Source organism: Lutra lutra, chromosome 1 (assembly GCF_902655055.1).
Source record: "Lutra lutra chromosome 1, mLutLut1.2, whole genome shotgun sequence".
Lineage (NCBI taxonomy): Eukaryota > Metazoa > Chordata > Mammalia > Carnivora > Mustelidae > Lutra > Lutra lutra.
In genome coordinates this window covers 117,315,500-117,330,092 of record NC_062278.1, presented here as the reverse complement: position 1 = coordinate 117,330,092, position 14,593 = coordinate 117,315,500, and the positions used below count along the sequence as shown (strand labels likewise).

The 14,593-nt window shown below is 53.6% G+C and overlaps 1 protein-coding gene across 1 annotated transcript; it reads left to right on the top strand.

Annotated features, from left to right (window-relative positions):
* Positions 1-343: 343 nt before the first annotated feature.
* Positions 344-8,616, top strand: CPN2 (carboxypeptidase N subunit 2). Its single transcript, XM_047698946.1, has 2 exons — positions 344-436; positions 6,796-8,616. Exon 2 carries the CDS (start codon positions 6,799-6,801, stop codon positions 8,467-8,469), a length of 1,671 nt encoding a protein of 556 aa, XP_047554902.1. The 5' UTR covers positions 344-436; positions 6,796-6,798; the 3' UTR covers positions 8,470-8,616.
* Positions 8,617-14,593: the final 5,977 nt, after the last annotated feature.

Sequence of the window (14,593 nt, the reverse complement as noted above, 5' to 3'; positions counted from 1 at the left end):
CCAGCTGTTCGTCTGTCAGGCTCCCAGCACCGGCCCGGCCTTTCACTGGGAGGGGTGTCAGCATGGATCCCTGGTTCCGGTCCTCACCCCTGCCTCCTACTGGAAACCTTAGAAGGCCTGGTGGATGTCCCGGGGCCCTAAATGTGCCAGGCCTGTGATCTTTGCTGGATTTTGGCCTCAGTGGGGATCTGTCCATGGGAACAGTTCAAGGTCATTTCATTAATCTTCAGAGGCCTTGCACCAGATTCTCTTCTCCTGTCCTGTGACCCTGGTGACATTCCCGGAACACTTGTCCACGTGAGGGGAGGGACCACTGCTGGGAACTTTGATCAGCTCCGGGCCGCTGGGTTCACACTGATCACAGACCACACCGGACATACTTCTGCTCCCTAGAAAGAACCAGGGCTGCTGGTGTGTGTCCTCTCAGCCCCTCAAGGTAGGTCTCCTGGGGTCTGTGGGGACGGGGGAGGAATCTGGCCGCGGGTCCCAGCCCCCGGGGCAGAAGAGATGCAGGCCACTCCTCCCAGGGTCAGAGCCTGGCCCTGGCTCCAAGCAGGAGACACCAAACGTGTCCTCTGCTATGGGACGAGAAGCCCCCGTGGCCCCCAGCTGGGGGGGGGGGTGCTGGCCTGGGGCAGGAGGCAGGTGGCATCAGGGGGGTCCTGAGATAAAGTAGTCTGGGCTCTGTGCTCCGGGAGCGCATAGGGAACAGTGGGGTTAAGCAGAGAGACCATATGTCCAAGTTTGCCTGGTTCCGTCTTCGTTTATGCCTTGTTTATGCCATCCTGTGGCTCCCCTTTGAGTTCTGGTTTCGTTGATACAGTCATTCCAAGAATAAAATCTATAGGTAGCTAACTATTCACTACTCACTATTCACTACTGTTCACCTACTCACTGTTCAGCAGGTATTGTGTTAAATGGGTTGTGTTTACTATCTAACGTAAACATATGTATTGTCCAGTTGGGGACTAATTTTAACCCTAAGGGATGAGGTTACAAACGTGCATGGGAAAATTGAGGCTTAGAGTGAAGGAGGGACCTGTCCAAGCCCACGCAGCCTGTAGGGAGCAGTACCAGACTCTGAACCCAGGTCACAGCCCTGGCAGAGCTCAAGGGCATCCCCATTCCACTAAAGCACAAGGGGCACAAGACATGATATAAGGGGACCAAGAGCTGCAAACATATTTGGGTCAGTTCGACACAGCACACCTGGTCTGCACTCAGCTCTGGGCCACTCAGAGCTGGGGTGCACAGCCCCGTAAGACAAGCTGCAGGAAACATCCCCAGGCCCCAGGAAGTCACAGTCAGATGGGCACAACTGACCAGAAGTTAGAGCAGAAGAACCCAAGCATTCCACTGAAGACAGGAATGACCTGTGGGGTCCACAGTCAAGGATGGCTTCCTGGGGAAGGTGTGACTTGTGAGGGCCTGGGGTGCAGGTGGAATAAGGAGGCACAGGGACATCCTAAAGCAGAAAGGGCTGTGTCAGCGGGAGTTAGAGGTAGTGCCCTGGCGGAAGCGTTTGAAGAAAGGGGAGTGCTCGGTTTACAGCTTCTTCTTCTTCTTCTTCTTTTTTTAGATTTTATTTATTTATTTGAGAGAGAGTGCACGCACACAGGTCAACAAGCAGGGGGAGGGGCAGAGGGAGAGGGAGAAGCAGGCCTCCCCACGGAGCAAGGAACCCGACAGAGGGCTCAAACCCAGGACCTTCGCATCATGACCTGAGCCATCTTGGGAACATGACCTGAGCCGAAGGCAGAAGCTTAACTGACTGAGCCATCCAGGCACCCCACAGCTTCTCTCATTTCACTACGCGGGCTCTCTCCCACCAGGGCCTCCGGGAGCCTTCCTGATATGGGTTCTAGGGAGGGGAGCAGTCCAGAAAGCCCACAGTATGTGTTCAGGGGCTATGTGTCTTACATGATAATCCAAACGTTTATGACTTTCATTCTTTTTTTTTTTTAAAGACTTTTATTTATTTATTTGACAGATAGAGATCACAAGCAGGCAGAGAGGCAGGCAGAGAGAGAGGAGGAAGCAGGCTCCCTGTTGAGCAGAGAGCCCGATGCGGGGCTTGATCCCAGGACCCTGAGACCATGACCTGAGCCAAAGGCAGAGGCTTAACCCACTCAGCCACCCAGGTGTCCCATGACTTTCAACCTTATTACAAATGTGATCTGTTTTTTTAGAAACTGTAGAGAATTTCTGATAAAGCAAAAGGAAAAAGTGAAAATCACCCACTATTCTGTTTTTCAGAGATAACTACTGCAAATTGTTTGTGTATAATCTGAAGCTTACTAAGAGCCACGGATAGTCACTTCATTAATATGAACGTGTGCGTCGAGAGGGCCTTATTATGTGTAGCAAAAGATGCCCCTCTATTATCTCTCAGGAAATTTCCAGAGTTTTTGGAGCTCTGTAGCAGGAGTCAAGGCAAAGACCAAATATGTATTTCTAACTATATCACCATATCACAAACTCAATGCCGGTTATCTCAGTTAATTACCACAACTCTAACAAAGCTGTCATTTAGGTAGTAGTGTTCCTATCATGATTGTTTTCCATTTACAAATGCAGAAACCAGACACCTCAGACAAAGTGGGTAGCAGGTTGGGGAGGGCCAGCTGGCTGGGGCCGGGGGAAGGAGGTGCTCAGGAAAGGAGACCGGACAGCTGGACTTCCCAGGGGACTTGGATGAGGCCATCAGGAGCTCCAGATGGACCTCTGAAGCTCTTCTTCCTGCTCCCAGATGTACTGGGGCCCAAGGGACAGAATCCAGCCCTGTTGGTGATGCAGACCGCAATGTAGCTAGCCATCCCCAAGTAGTAAAGCAGCAGTCCCCTGACGTTTTGGGGTCCAGGCTCTGGGCTCCCGTCACCCTCTGGTAGAGGTGAGGGTTGACTCTGTGGTGGATGACAGACTGGCTTGGGGCACACACAGAAATTATCAACCCAAAAGCAATTTGAGAAGGGGAAAAAGTCCATTTGCAACCAGTCAACCACTCCCCTGCCCCCACCAGAGCCAGAATCCCCTGGCTTGCTGAGAGCATGGAACATTTTTTGTGGGCATATGCTGGTCTCTGCAGAAATGCAGAGGCGGTTTCTCAGAGAGATGCTGGAATCTTCTGGCTGCTCCCCCACAGTCCCTTCCGGTGCTGGCCTCCACAGTGCCCAGGCAGGGACGCTCTCTGTCTCTAGAGCCCCCAGTGACCTGCTCGTGAGGGAAGTCGGGAAAGGGGCCCATGGCCAGGGTAGCCTAGCCACAGCCATCAGAATCTGTGCTCCTCTCAACCAAAGGCAAAACAATGATAAGCTTCCCTTGGCTGGGAGGAAAGAGCCGGGAAAAAATGCTGTAGAGAGACATCTTGCTGGTCCAACTGGGGCGGTTGGATGATCTCATCAGGTTTTCCATGGCTAACCCCTGTGACAACTTGAGAACAAAGTTGGGGCTGGTCCACACTCAGAATAATCAGGGTCATTAAGGCTCTACTGCTGAACGCTCACTGCGGGCCAGGCTCTGGGTTTGCTGCTTTCAACACGGTTTATCTCATTCGATCTTCAGAAGAGCCCCATGAAGAAGGTAGTACTGAAGCTTGCTGTTGTGAAGATGAAGAAATGGAAGCACAGAGAGGTTAAGCAATTCAGCCAAGGCCACACAGCTAATGAGCGCTAGGGACAGGATTTGTAACCATACTATCTGACTCCAGAGCACAAACTCTTAGCCATTCTAGAGTGATATGAGAATGAGTCTTAGGTTGAGGGGGGATAGTTGGGAACATTCCATCCCCTGCTTCCTCCAACTACATAGACTGGGGCCATTTCCTAAACTTCAGAGGCCCTGTTCTGGTCCTCTTCCCACCTTGACACCTCCAGCGGTGAGAAGTTTGCAAAACCAAAGGCACATATCCATCTGGAGGCTATGCCCCCATTTTCAATCATGCTTCAGGTACCCAGGAACCAGGGCTTCTGTGGGTGGCCTCCTCAGGTCTATCTTCCCTAGGCTGACCAGGTCACAGCAGTGCCTGCCCTTAGGCATGAGCAGACAGACAGCAGGTGAGGTCCCTTGTGTATGTTCACTCTAGGGTCTCATGTCCACTCTAGTGGAAGTTTTCTGGAAACTGCCTTTGAGAACCAAGGACTGAAGGGGTTAGCAAGGAAGGGGACTGGCACAGTATGCACTGTTATGCATTATGGCGTGTTTAGGACAAATATCGCTCCCTCTTACCCTCCGGAGGAGGACGAATCCCGTGCATTCTCATGGTTTGGCTTGCGATCCCTCACTGGGGCTTGAACCAAGCCCATGCAGGTCAGCGCTGGGCCGGATGCCAAGCACACATCTTCCTACAGCAGGGGCAGCCACAGGGAGCCATCATGTCAAGGAACTACGCTAACTACCTAGGTCGAGGAGCATACTCCCAGGCACCGTATTCCTGGGGTCAGGGAAGGCTTCTTTGAGGATCCTTGGGGGTGTTGTATAGGATCCCCAGCGCCAGCCTGGCTGGCAGGTGGGGCTGAGACCATGGCCATCTCATCCTTCTACAGCTGAGCCCTCCCTTTATCTGTAATACGTCTCAGATGAGTGGGTGCCCCCTGGTTCTATGACCCCCAGGCAAGCTGTTACAGAGCTCAGCTTTAGCCCGAGACTCTGTTCTCCGGCGGTTGCATGTAGAAGCTACAGACTCACGTGTCCTGAGTGGCAGGCAGGTGCGGCTGCTGTGAGAGCCCTCCCCTGCCACTTCTTGCGGCGAACTCAGCATCTGTGCAAGCGATAGAGGGGGCTTGAGGGAGACACTCACTTTCTATGGGAGAAATGGTCCCTCTCTACTGATTAGGCAGAAATATTCCTGGAAAAACTGGGCTATTGGGTGTCTGAATAGGAGGAGGGTACAGGTAGCTTTGGTAAGCACCGTGATTGCCCATGGGAAGCCTTTTGGCCTGAAGTGGAATCGCAGGAGGGAGGAGGCAGCCAGCAGAGGGCAGCAGAGACACGGCCAGCAAAGAGGGCTTGGGGCCAAGACATCCCAACAGGGAGAGGATTGTGAGTGCTTTCTGGGGACTGGTAAATTGAGAAAAGTTAGGATTATGTTTTTCAAGGGTTTTTTTTTTCTTTCTGTCTGTCTTCCTTTCTTCCTTTCCCCCATCTCTCTTTCCTTCTTTCCTCTCTCTGCCTCTCCTTCCTTCCTTCCTTCCTTCCTGCCTGCCTGTCTGTCTCTTTCTGGTAAAGCCAAATGTATTCTATCTAAAGGATATTCTGTTCTTCCTACTTTTTTGGTGTTCAAATCACCTTTCTGTTATGATGGTGGCTTACAACTTATAACAATAATTAACATGATTTATTACTTTCTCACTCCACGTCAGACACTGACCTAAAACTTTTGGCTATGTTTTCTCATTCAGTCCTTGCAATTATCCTGACCTGGTTAGCACTATCCCTGTTTTACAGACCAGGGAAGTGAAGCACAACTGGGTTGAGTAACACGCCCAAGGTCACACAGTGAGAATGAGCTAGAACGTGGCGGAGCTGGTATTTGAACTCATGGAACCTGGCCCCCGATAGACCCTGTAAATGACGGGTGGGAGCAGTAGTGGCCTGCAGTGACCCTCCCCCACAAAGCCATGGGACAATTTAGCCCAACTCCAGCTGGTTTTGTCATGTGGGAACATGAGCTCCCTACTCCTAAATCATCCTGAAATCTGGACTTTTTAATGTGAGATTTCTCAATTTTCCATGTTGGCTCGTGGTTCACATAGGAAAAAACGAGCCATAAAACACACCTGGGAGCTGAGACACCAATCTGTGACCTGGGGTTGGATGCTGGCATTTAAAACAATTTTTAGCTGACTAAAAACTTCATCCTCTTTTCTTATTTAAAACAAACCTCAAAACCCAAAATCCACTGGTCTGTGGAATCCCTGCATTTGGGATCCTCCTGTCCACATGATACTGGAAAGTTCCTTGGGCTCCAAGGTGGTGGAAAGGCGGTGGGGTGGCAAGGGAGCATCTGGCTGTGGTAGCAAGGAGCAGGTGACTGATTCAAGATGAGAGCCTGTCTATCGGGGCACCTGGGTGGCTCAGTTGGTTGGTGCCTGCCTTCAGCTCAGGTCATGATCCCAGGATCCTAGGATCGAGCGCCACATTGGGCTCCCTGCTCAGGAGGGAGTCTGCTTCTCCCTCTCCCTCTGCCTGCTGCTGCTCTGCCTGCTTATGCTCTCTATCTCTCTAATAAGTAAATAAAATCTTCAGGAAAATAAATAAAAGAGCCCATTTTCTCCCTGCGGCTGCTCTCAGCCCCAGCTGACATATGAGAGCACACGGTTAGTCTCATCATTAGGATCTGAAAGGTGCTGAGATTTGGGGATGCAGGAAGAGTTTTGGGTTAAAAATTCCCTGTGCACTAATAACCAGCTCAGATTTTACACATTACCTTAAAAGTTCCATACTACCCACGGTCTCCTCCTTTCCCTCTCTTCCATGCCTTTTAATCTCACTTCCATCCTTTCCCTCCACCTGAAAGCACATGGGAAGTCCAGGAGACCTGGGTCTTTGTCCTGCCCCTAACCTGCCGGGTGGCTGTGGATAGGCCATGTGATAGCCCATCAGGAGGTCCGAACCCGGGTCCCATGAACCTTGCAAGGCTGCCATGAAGCTGTATGAAAACAACCACTGAAAACACATACTGTCCCAAGGGGTGGCCTCCCTGATAGAGTTAATCCCCATCTCCTGGCTGGCCCACCCTGGCGCTGGCCGCCCCTTGATCAAGGCGTCACCTCTGTTCTCTCTTCCTACTGGGATCAGGAGATGCTGTCCGGAGCCTGGCTGTGCTGGGCCAGCCTCCTGCTCCTGGCCAGGCCCTCCCAACCCTGCCCTGTGGGCTGTGACTGCTTCATCCAGGAGGTGTTCTGCTCCGATGAAGGGCTGGCCGCCATCCCGCCAGACATCCCACCCCATGCCACAGACATCATCTTTGTAGAGACCTCGCTCACCACGGTGGGAACCCGGGCCTTCAGCGGCAGCCCCAACCTGACCAAGGTGGTTTTCCTCAATACCCAGCTCCAGCACTTTGGGCCCGACGCCTTTGGGGGGCTGCCTGGGCTGGAGGACCTGGAGATCACTGGCAGTGCCTTCTCCAACCTCAGCGCCAGCGCCTTCTCCAACCTCAGCGCCGACGCCTTTTCCAACCTGACCTTGCTGAGGCAGTTCACCCTCAACTTCAACGCGCTGGAGGCTCTGCCCGAGGGCCTCTTCCAGCAGATGCACGCCCTGGAGTCTCTCCAGCTACAGGGTAACCGGTTCCAGAGCCTGCCGGGGAGGCTCTTCCAGCCCCTGAGAGGGCTGAAAGCCCTCAACCTGGCCCAGAACCTGCTGTCCCACTTGCCTGAGGAGCTGTTTGAGCCCCTGGGGAGCCTGCAGACCCTGAGGCTGAGCAGCAACCTGCTCTCCGGCCTGCCCCCCGGAGTGTTCAGCCAGCTGGGCTGCCTGCAGGAGCTCTTCCTTGACAGCAATGCCATCAAGGAGCTGCCACCAGGAGTGTTCGAGGGGCTCTTCCGGCTGGAGAAGCTGTGGCTGCAGCACAACGCCATGGGCCACCTGCCACTCTCCGTCTTCTCCTCCCTGGGCAACTTGACTTTCCTGAACCTGCAGGGGAACGCGCTGCAGGGGCTGCCCGCCGGCCTCTTCGCGCCCACCCCGGGCCTGCTCGGCCTGTCTCTGTCCTACAACCAGCTGGAGGCCGTCAGCGAGGACGCCTTTGCCAACCTGTCCAGACTCAGTTCCCTGACGCTGTCGCACAATGCCCTCACCCATCTCCCCGCCGGCGTCTTCAGGGACCTGCAGGGGCTGGTCAGGCTCTACCTGGGCAGCAACAACCTGACGACCTTGCACCCAGCGCTCTTCCAGAACCTGTCCAAGCTGGAGCTGCTCAGCATCTCCCGGAACCTCCTGACCACGCTCCCTGAGGGCATCTTCGACTCGAACTACAACCTGTTCAACCTGGCCCTGCGCGGCAACCCCTGGCAGTGCGACTGTCACCTGGCCTACCTCTTTGGCTGGCTGCGTGAGTACAGCGACCGGTTCTTCAACATGCAGACCTACTGCTCGGGCCCCGCCTACCTGAAGGGCCAGCTCCTGCCCGCCTTGCAGGAGGAGCAGCTGGTGTGTCCTGTCACCGGCAACCATCTGGGCTTCCAGGCCCCAGGGTCAGAGGATGGAGAGCTTGGGGCCCCCTGGGACCTGGCTGCGGAGGAGAAGGCGGTCGGGATCCGGTGCACCTACAGCAACCCCGAGGGCACCGTGGTGCTCGCCTGCGACGGTGAGGATCGGTGCCGCTGGCTGAATGTCCAGCTGTCCCCCAGGCCGGGCTCAGGCCCCCAGGCACTAACATTCAACGGCAGCCAGCACTGGGACTTGAAGTCAAGGTGCGGCTCCGTGAGGGTCACTGTGGCCATTGAGGCCTGGCCAGGGGAGAGCTAGGTGCAGGGCGTGCGGAGCCGGGAGCCTGCCTAGGTGGCCTCCGGGGGCCCGCCCAGGCCAGAGGTGGGGGCCAAGAGGGAGCCGAAGCCCTGCCTCTACAGGTGCTGGGAAGGAGCTGCATTTCCCAGGTGGAGGAGGTGGTGCTGCAGGTGGTGCAGGGCGTGGGGGGTGGGGGGTGGGGAGGGAGTTGGGGGGGAGGGTGGGGGGCCTCCGTCCTCCTTCCTCTTCCTCCCTTCCTCCTCCTTCCTCCTCCTCCTCCTTCCTTCCCCGTTCTGTTCCTATCACCCAGGCGGAGCCCTACCTGGGCCTTCCTTAAGCTTTGTAAAGCTGTACTGGGGTCTGGAAAATAAAAGAACATTCTCCCTGGTGTTTCTTGATAATCTAACGCCCACCCCACACTCACCCCGCCCGAGGTTCTGAGCCTAGGCATCGCCCACCCCGGTCCTGTTTGGACTTCTAGCTCAAAGGCCAAATGTCCCTTTCCATCTCTCTCACTGAGAGAGACTGAAAGTTTGAAAATTTGAAAATTTGGAAGTTTGAAAATTTGTTTTCAGTTGATATAGAGAAAAACAAAGGAGGCATGACAAGCAGAGGTGAGCAGAAGGATGAGGGACAGAGGTCTGACTGGTGTGTGTGTGGGGGGGACTTGTGTCATTTGGGGCCACTTCCAGCACCATGGCCAGGGGAGACCAGGATGAATGGGAGGCCTCAGGAGGCTCCATTTGGCTCTCCCCATCTGCCCCATGGTCCAGCGGACAAGGGGGTTGCTCCCTGAGCCCAGAGTAGGGAGGAGTGGTGAGCAGGGCTTGGAGGTGCATCAGCCTTCAGCTCTCTGACAGCATCTGCCTCTGTGGCTGCCTGCACCCTGCGATGGTTCTCCTGTGGATCACAGGACACTATGCTCTCACAGCCCGGCCATACCTTCCGTCTCCCAGCTGCCCATCTCTTCTCTGCCGGGATCTGCCGGGGGCCTGCTGTCCGGCCTCCCCGGGGAATCTCACGTGTGTCCCTGGGCTCGGATGCGTGGTGACCTGCATCTCCACCTCGGGCTCAGGATTTCACTGCCTCTGTGAGGAGATACCTGCCTGCTCTGCAGCACTGTGTTCGATTATCCTGCCGTGAACACGTGTAAAGCAAACCCATCCCGGCTTCCTCGGGGATTTCCCTCCAGCAAAGCCCAGGAGCTGTGTGTGTTCTCCAGTCTCCCCTCCCCTTTGATCCTCATGGCCCACCCATCTGGGAAGACTTCTGAGCACCCGTGTATCCATTTCCCCCTTCCCATCCCCAGCCTCCAGTGTGCAGCCACTTTCCTGGTTCTCCTGCCTCTGGCGTAGACAGGTCTGAATGAAATGTTGGGGAAGGGGAGGGAGACACGAATCTGATGTCTGGCAGGTCCTCCAGGAACTCACTCAGGGTCTGGCAAGTGAAAGATCAGACAAAGGTGCACATCTCCTGTGTGGCGGACAGGGTAGACAGTGAAGCCATGAACCAAGGACAGGGACAGGTTTGGGGGAAGGCAGGAGCACGATGTCAGCCGCAGGCAAGGAATTGCAACTCCTCCTTCGTGTCCAGGGATGCCCTTTTAAACAATACACTTCCCAAGACTCAAATCAAAATCACCATAATTCTAAGGTGACGGAAGGTAATTGAGCAGATTTGCCAAAGGAACAGACTCCCAGATTCACTGGGTTCAATTCCCAGAAGCATTTGGATTAATATTCCTTTTTTTTTTTTTAAGATTTTATTTATTTGACAGAGAGAGAAAGATCACAAGTAGGCAGAGAGGCAGGCAGAGAGAGAGAGAGGGAAGCAGGCTCCCTGCTGAGCAGAGAGCCCGATGTGGGGCTCGATCCCAGGACCCTGAAATCATGACCTGAGCTGAAGGCAGCTGCCTAACCGACTGAGCCACCCAGGCACCCCTGATTAATCATCTTAATCAGTCCTCCAAGGCTGGGGAACTGTGCCACCTCTGGGAGCCCAAGGCCCCGAGTGTCTGTGGGTCCTGTAAGGCCAGCCCCAGGCTAGTGCTATCCCAGCCCCAGGCCCAAGGCCGGCTCCATTAGAGCTTCCCTCTGGGGGTGACGCCCGCTGTCCCGTGAGAGCATTGCCGCCCCAGTACATCCAGGAGCTTTCCAGGCCTCCACCCAGTGGATGCCAGTCCGAATCGTCAAACCTCCACTGCCAGAGATAAAGGAACAAGATAATTGAGTAGACATTTCTCTTAATTATATTTCCCCCAAACTCTAACTCCTTATTAAATTAAAATAGAATCATTTCTCTCTGTGCTGAATGATGTTGGGGAAGGAGCCCTGGCTGACAGCCAGGGGCTGGGTGAGCTGGGCAAGTGGCGCGTTCTCCCTTTCCGGTTGGCTGGGCGACACCAGAGTCGTTGTGCTCTATTGGGTAGCATGGCCGAATTTTGCAAATAAACATATACATGTTGCATGGGACATCCTCACACTACAAAACTATTTGTAGTTTATCTGAAATCTGAGTTTAACTGGGTATCCAGTGTTTTATCTGGTGACCCAACCACCCGATGGACACTGGGGAAGCGGCATCTGTGGTGCGGGGAGTTCTGATCACTGAGGGGGCCACAGGGTCCTGAGGAGAAGCAGGAGGCACTGAGCAGCCCTGCAGCTCAGACTGAGGGCAGCAGAGAAGAGACTCTGAGTGTGCCCCACACCCCAGGAGTCCTTGTCCTTGTGGAGCTGGCCCAGTCTGGGGCGGTACTAACGCTTTTGATGGGTTCCAGGATAGAAATCAGGACACTTGGCTCCCTCCTTCCTTAGCATTTGCCTCTGGCAATCATGGCTCCTTTCCAGGTCTTTCCTCAGGTATAGAAAAAGAAGTTTCATTCTTTTCTTTTCTTTTTTAAAGATTTATTTATTTGGGGTGCCTGGGTGGCTCAGTCGTTAAGCATCTGCCTTTCGCTCACATCATGATCCCAAGGTCCTGGGATCAAGCCCCACGTCGGGCTCCCTGCTCAGCGGAGAGCCTGCTTCTCCCTCTCCCACTCCCCCTGGTTGTGTTCCCTCTCTTGCTGTCTCTCTGTCAAATAAATAAAGTCTTAAAAAAACCCAAGATTTATTCATTTACTTATTTGAGAGAGAGAGAGTGAAAGTGAGCAAGGGAGCACAAGGGGTGAGGGCAAGGGCAGAGGGGATGGGGGAGAGAGAGCCCTAAGCAGACTTCCCACCTGGCATGGAGCCCGGCATGGGACCTGATTCCACGAGCCTGAGACCATGACCTGAGCCAAAACCAAGAGTCAGATGCCCAACCGACTGAGCCAGGCACCCCAATAGGTTTGTTTGTTTGTTTTTAAAGATTTATTTATTTATTTACTTGAGAGAGAGAGAGATCGATCACAAATAGGCAGAGAGAGATAGAGAAGCAGACTTGCCGCTGAGCAGTGAGTCCAACCCCGGGCTCGATGATCCCAAGACCCTGAGATCATGACCTGAGCCAAAGGCAGACGCTTAACCCACTGAGCCACCCAGGCACCCCAGGAGTTTGGTTCTTGATGTTGATCAAACCTCAGAATCACCTGGAGAGGTGAAGGTAACCCCAGCAACAGGCGCCTGGGCGGGACCTACTTCCAGAGATTCTGCTTCAATCGACGGGGGCAGACGGACCCAGATACCAGTTTTATCTTTAACTCCCGCAGAGACCCTAACACTGAGCCCAGGTTGAAAAGTTGGGCTCTATCTTGTCCCGCACTGGGTCTCATGGCTGTTTGGAGCTAGACCCAGGGCAGTGGTGTGAATGCTAGCTTGGTCGGACCCGCCCACTGTAGTAGTCTGGATGAATTCATGAATGAAACGAGCCATGAAACGGGCCATGTAAAAAGATTTCACAGGGGTTCCTTTTTCTTGTTGGTGTTTTTTATTTTACCATCCTCATGCCCTCTGGAGATCTTGAAGAAGCAAGCTGGCTGCAGGCTGCCTTGTTTTCTTGCTAAGGCATCCCAAAGGCCCTCCTTCCAACAGGTGGAGCGCCTTGCCCTGATGTCCTGAATGTTCCATAGTTGGTTGATTCCGTGCCACTTGCCAGCAGTGTAACCTTGGGCAACGTACTGTAGCTCTCTGTGCCTCAGTTTCCTCGTGCGTACTGTTGATCACGGGCTTTGTGGTGCCCACTTCACAGTGCTGTTGGTGAGGGGAAAATAAGTGCATTCTTGTAAGAAGGACACATGGGCTCTCAGAAATGTTATCTGTTATTATGATTTCTAGAGAAGTGCGGTAAGTGTGGCAGACAGGAAGCCAGACATTGGCTGTTGCACTTGCGTGACCTCTTCCCATCCCTGTTTCTGGGAGGATATTAAAGTTGCTGTTTACATATCAAAATTCTATCATTTGGGAGGACTGGAAATGCCATTGACAACACTGTTCAGTACATACTGTGGATGATGGAGAGTGGCCGGCGCTTCCAAAAATCAGACAATTTAGCACAATGTGAAATTGTGAAAGAATTCTTTCTGACGCTGTGTGTTCAACTCGCCCCCACTTCTGTATCTCGTAGGGTTCAACATTTCAGAAACTTGCAAACGTCGGCGATCCAGCGGCCAGGGCGCCCCCTTGCGGCACCCTGGAGGAACGGCTTCCCCTTGCGGGGCGCTGTGCTTTTCCTCCTGGGAATCACAAGCCGCTTCTCCCCCACGAAGGGACAGCCGGGCCCATCGACTCGGTGGAGCGCAAGCCGCTCCCGGGCAGGAGGACGAGCTGCTGAAGCTTCTGTCTCCTGTAATTCTCGGCAAGTGCCAGACCGCTGGGGGCCCGCGCCCGAGGGGCAGCCGGCGGGACTTGAGGTTCCCCGGGGCGCACCGCCCCCTCCTGGCGCGTTCTGGTCTGTCCCGGTGATGCGGCGGCGTCCTGCAACCCTGGGACAGTGAGTTTTCAACGTTGCCCACGACTTGCAGACGGGCCTCCAGGCACCGCTGTGTGTGAAATCCTGTAGTGAGCTCAGCCCGCCACTGACCCTGACACAGGTGACCCCAAAGTTGTCCTTCTGGCTTGGACACTTTCCCTTTTCCAGGAGTGCAATTTGGCATGTACCTGCTGGGAAGACTGGGCTTTGCCTTCTTTGCAATTTCATCAGAGTTGCTCAGACTTTGGAAAATATCCCCGCCCCGCCTTGGCAATGCTTAACCCTTATTTCAAAGACTCGAATATAGACAGAAAGCAGCTTCACTTAGTTTCACCCTTTCCTCATTATCTAGTAGGTGAAAGCCTCCGAGGGCTTCATCAGATCTCTGGTGAGGTCGTACCTGAGCATTTTCACATGGAGAGGAATATTCGTTCATCGTAGACTACCTTTTATTTCTAATTTATTGCAGTTAGGACATTTAATTTTTAAATTCCCTGTGAGATCTGATTATACTATCTGTGAAATTTATTTCAGGAGACTGAAGGGGTTGCTAAGAATCATTTGTTATACTAGGGGTGTTGGATCTGTCAGTGATGAAATCCATTGCTCCAAGTAAAGGAAGGATCAAAAACTGGATGTCAGGTCTCCAGAGAAACAGAACCAGTAGGACCATTCTCTCTATCTCTCTCTCTTGAGAAGTCCCCCATGGTCTGCCACCTGCAAGCGGAGAAGCAGGAAGATTCATGGTGTAATTCAGAGTCCAAGGGTCAGAGATGTCCAAGGGCAGGAGACAGATGTTCCAGCTTAAGCAAAGGGAGCACATTCTCCCTTCTTCCACCTTTTTGTTGTGTTCAGGCCCTCGATGGATTGGACGATGCCAGTCCATGACTGGGCATCATTGGTGAAGGGGGATGGATCTGCCTTGCTCAGTCTACTGGTTCAAATGCTCATCTCTTCTGGGAACACCCTCATGGACACACGCAGAAGTCATGTTTTACTGGCTACCTGGGCAGCCCCTAGCCTACTCAAGGGGACACATAAAATGAACCATCGCTGTCTTCACTGACTGAGGTGGTTCCTCGGCCCGTCTTTCCTATGAGGTGGAGATGGTGGTCCTGGGTCCCCTCCCGTGTTTCTCCTTCCCTTACCATGTAAGAGCACCTGCCGCTTCCACTTTGCCGGAGGACTTTGTAAATGGGAACAGAGGTTCCAGTTAGGCTTGGAGGGAAGGAAAAGATTAGGATACCTGATTTGTGGC